At 32.2% G+C, this 4,716-nt stretch overlaps 1 protein-coding gene across 1 annotated transcript; it reads left to right on the plus strand.

Annotated features, from left to right (window-relative positions):
• Positions 1–819: 819 nt before the first annotated feature.
• On the plus strand, positions 820–4,455 carry LOC107615399 (pectinesterase-like). The gene is made up of 2 exons (XM_016317462.3): positions 820–1,738; positions 3,742–4,455. Exons 1-2 carry the CDS (start codon positions 820–822, stop codon positions 4,419–4,421), a joined length of 1,599 nt encoding a protein of 532 aa, XP_016172948.2. The 3' UTR covers positions 4,422–4,455.
• The last annotated feature ends 261 nt before the right edge of the window (positions 4,456–4,716 follow it).

Here is a 4,716-nt window from a genome sequence, read left to right on the forward strand (position 1 = left end):
AACCCATGTCGTCGTGTCTGACCTCTGTTAAGGTTGGACCGGTGTTGGTTTGGATAAGGTGGAAACTCAGGTATAGTCGACTTCACGTGAAGTTGATAGCTGATAGCCGTTAGATGAAAATTTAGTCAAATCATCTAACTGCTCTCAATTATCAACTTCACCTGAAGTCGACTGTACCTGAGTTTCCACCTTTGCATAATATCTGTAAATTGGACTTTATTCATTTTGGTTCTCGCTAAGTAATAGGCGAGGGTATGAACACCGCCAATAAAACCATCAATATAATCGATGATATTTTAATGCATTTTTGATAGTTTATTTTCATGAATTTAATTTTGATGCATTATCAATGTAAAATAGTTTTATATATATTTTTAATTATATAATATTATATCAATAAAAATAATTATTTTTTATATTGACCGTATGAATTATCATAAAAAAAAATAAATATAATTGTACAACTGTGTAAAATACTCTACGCCGGTGGATGTATCAAAATTAAACTCCTACCTTCATTCCAAATAATTTGCACGATGCGCGATGTTAATGGCGATGCATGACATGACCATAAGCAATAAATAATTTTCTAGTATTTATTTAATGAAAATCATTAGCCGATGTGACAACCATTCTGTTAATTGAATCATGTTCTTGCATTCATTTGGTTACCACAATAACAACCATGATGTCTGTTTTCCTCGACCAGATTTTGAACCCTTCAGATATACTTAATTTAATACAAACTTATTAATTTTAATGCAGCATAGCTACATATAAATACACCAAAAGCTTAAGCAAAAGCCCCTTACAACTGCCATGGCCACAAGAACTACCTTGAAGACTCCATTACCAACTACCTTCTTCACCCTTCTTTCCCTCTTGATATTCCTTTCTCCATCTCTTGCTAATGATGATTTCACTTCCTCTCCATGCAACCTCACACCCCACCCTACATTTTGCACTGCCACTCTACCCTCTCCCAATATTTTATCCGTACACGACCAATGCCGGTTCTTCCTTAACCAATCCTTAGTAATAACAAAGAAGGTTCTCGAAATGGTCTCTTCTTATCTAAGAGACCGCCGTATGAGAATTCCGGGTTCCACTTTACATGCTATCGAAGACTGCGTGAACTCTGCAGAACTGAACATTGATTTCTTGTCCATTGTCCTCAGAGCTGCCGAAAGAACCGCCGCAAATAGCTATCAAGCTCATTATTACGATACACAAACAATGCTTAGCGCCGTCTTAACCAATCATCAAACGTGTATGGACGGTTTTAACGAAGTAACTCCATATCCAAGAATCACCGGGGGATTATCAAGTGTACTGTCAAATGCATACAAGCTTTACAGCGTTTCGCTGGCGCTTTTCGCTCACGGTTGGGTTAAAAACCCGGCCGCAAGACCAAGAACTACCATGAACAGAAAGTTACACCAAACAATCTTAGATGGCGATGAAGGGTTGGTGGTGAGAGAGAAAGTTGTGGTGAATCCGAACGGATCTGGGGATTTCACCACCATAAATGATGCTGTGGATGCAGCACCTAACAATACCGGCACCAACAATGGGTACCATGTTATTTATGTTGTTGCTGGGATTTACAATGAGTACGTGTCCCTGTCGAAGAACAAGCAGAACGTAATGATTGTTGGAGATGGCATCAATCGCACCGTGATCACTGGCAATCGAAGCGTGGTTGATGGATGGACCACTTTCCAATCTGCAACATTCGGTGAGCTAATGTTTTTTCTTTTTCTTTTTCTTTTTTGAGTATTTAACGTTTGGTCATCATGTTAATGGATGTCACATGCAATGTATCTATAATGGTGTGCATTAATTTCAGCACTTTGCTTGGTTGGTTCATGGCTAATGTAAGCACCAAATCTTTGGGGTTTTTAATTTAAATAAAAAATATTAACTTTTAGTTTGGGTAATACTTAAAAGACTTAATTTCACAAACAGAATAATTCCACAGGCACATGTTGCAAAATTAAGGAAGATAGGTGACAACTTGCACAATAAGTAATTACAAATAGATTTTTAGACATATTTCGCAAGCATTGCTAGCAAAATATAAACAAATCACCTACATCTCATAATTTTTACTCTTCAACAACATTTAGATATTTTTAAATTTTAAGTTAATAATTTATTTATTCTCTAATAATTTAAAAATTTAAATTTTAGTTCCTATACTATTTTGGAGGGTTTAATTTTTTCAATATTAAAGTTTCAATAAAAAAATTTTGAATACAGATGAATTAAAAGATGACTTTTGGTTAATTTGAAAAAATTATTAATTGTGACATTTTAAATTTATAAGTTTAAGAAACATATTTTTTTTTTTAAATTTGAAGTAACACAAAATTTAAATTTCTATATTAATCATGACAAAATTTATTTCGAAGGTTTTTTCTCTCTTAATTTCGCAACCTATGCGCAAAATTGCTTTACCTACAAAATTAGCTATTAATACATAAAAACCTTCTAACTTTACATATTAAAAATTAATGAATATTTTATTAAACTAAAAAAGCCACCAAATCTTGGTTTTCAGCCTGAGGAAAAAAGGAAATCACTTGTTAGTATGCCAAATTGGATAAACAATGAATGCGTGAGAAAAAAAAGAGAGTTGGCGTAGTATCAACTAAAGAAAATGTCGAAGTGTATCACATTGAGTAGTGGTAGGGACATTTTCCCGAGAAAGGTACAAGCTAAGCCTCTCTAGGCTTATTTGGTTTTTGCTTTTTACCAGTTTTAGTAAGCACAAAAGAAAAGTGTACGGAAGAATAAAAAGAAGGACACTAGTTAAGTGGTTATGATGTTCAAAAATTGGTATTTAAGGTGTAAAAAAAAATTTAAATTTAATATTTAATTTAAAAAATATAAAAATATAAAAATAAATAATTTTTAAATATTTAAAATTTATTATAAATAATAAATTAAATAAAAATTATGCACTCTATAATTGACCTAAAAAGAAGGTACACATGAAAGATAAACCATGAAAAGAATATAATAAATTATTAATTTAATTGTTTTGTACTGACATTCATCGATCTGTACTTGAATGTTTATATTTGTGTCACGTTTGATATAATAGTAAGTTATTATAAGGAAACCATTATTGTGGCAATATAAAATTATTGAACAATCTCTCAATAAAATGTGTTTTTTTTTTTTTTTTTGGTTTTTTGTTTCCATAAACATTATACACGAATTAAATCCCTATATCAACGAGCATAAAAGTGGAAATGAATTCTTTCCTTTTTTTTTCTACCGAAAAAAATAAAGTGTGATCTCACTTTTAATTTTATAAATGAGATTAAAATAAATAAATAATTAAATTAAATAGAAGAGGATCTACTCTCCATAAAAGCTACTACAAGACTGTATCTCATTCTCGTATAAACCAACTTAGAGTTAACTGAGTTGTGGTCTCATTGTAGCAACCTATTGGTTATTAATATTATTAGTTTCCCAAACAATTATTACAAAATAGTTTGGTTCCAAGAGACTCTCAATTAGCCAACTATACTTAAATTAAGCCACATTATTATAGTGGAAACTATCATACTCGTAGGCCTAAATAAAAAAATATTATATACATGAAAAAAATTAATCATTGTATATTTATATATTTATAATTTAATTTATTTTTAATATGTATATATAATTTGGTTGATAAATAAATATTATTAATGATTTAGATATTATTGTTATTATTGTGCACAGCTGTAGCTGGAAAAGGGTTTGTAGCAGTGAACATTACATTTCGCAACACAGCGGGCCCCGCCAAGCACCAAGCAGTAGCTGTAAGAAACAGTGCAGATATGTCCACATTCTACACCTGCAGTTTCGAAGGCTATCAAGACACACTGTACACGCATTCTCTAAGACAATTCTACAAAAACTGTGACATTTACGGAACAGTTGACTTTATCTTCGGCAACGCCGCAACTTTGTTTCAAGACTGCAACATCTTTCCAAGACTACCCATGCAAAACCAATTCAACGCTATCACGGCGCAGGGCCGAATGGATCCGAACCAAAACACCGGAATTTCCATTCAGAACTCATGGATCGTTGGAAATGATGGGAACTACAGCAGGGTAGAAACGTATCTGGGAAGGCCTTGGAAGGAGTATTCAAGAACGGTTTACGTGCAGTGTTTCATGGATGGGATAGTTGATGGAAAAGGTTGGGTTGAGTGGAATGGGGATTTTGCATTGAGGACCTTGTATTTTGCGGAATTTGCTAATTGGGGTCCAGGTTCAAATACTACTAATAGGGTCACTTGGGAAGGGTACCATCTGGTCGATGAAAATGATGCAGATGGTTTCACTGTGTACAATTTCATACAAGGTGATTCATGGTTGCCCAAGACTGGAGTGCCCTTCAAAGCTGGGTTATAGTGATTTTATTTTTGTTTTCATTTTTTTTCTCATCTTGATTTGATCCTTTTTTTTTTTTTTTTGCGCCTTACCTTATTTTATTCTCTTCTATCATTTATGTTTACCTCGAATAATGGAAAATGTTTGGGATCTTAGTTTGGGACCAAGAAAGCTCTAACTTATTTTCCTTTTTTTTAATATATTTATTTTTTATTGTATATTTTTTATTATTATTAAATTAAATAAATGATTTAGATGTAATGAACAATTTTTTTAATATAAAAATAATAATATTAAATTATCTTGTTTAATTTAA

This window comes from Arachis ipaensis, chromosome B9, assembly GCF_059453495.1.
Source record: "Arachis ipaensis isolate K30076 ecotype BB chromosome B9, ASM5945349v1, whole genome shotgun sequence".
Lineage (NCBI taxonomy): Eukaryota > Viridiplantae > Streptophyta > Magnoliopsida > Fabales > Fabaceae > Arachis > Arachis ipaensis.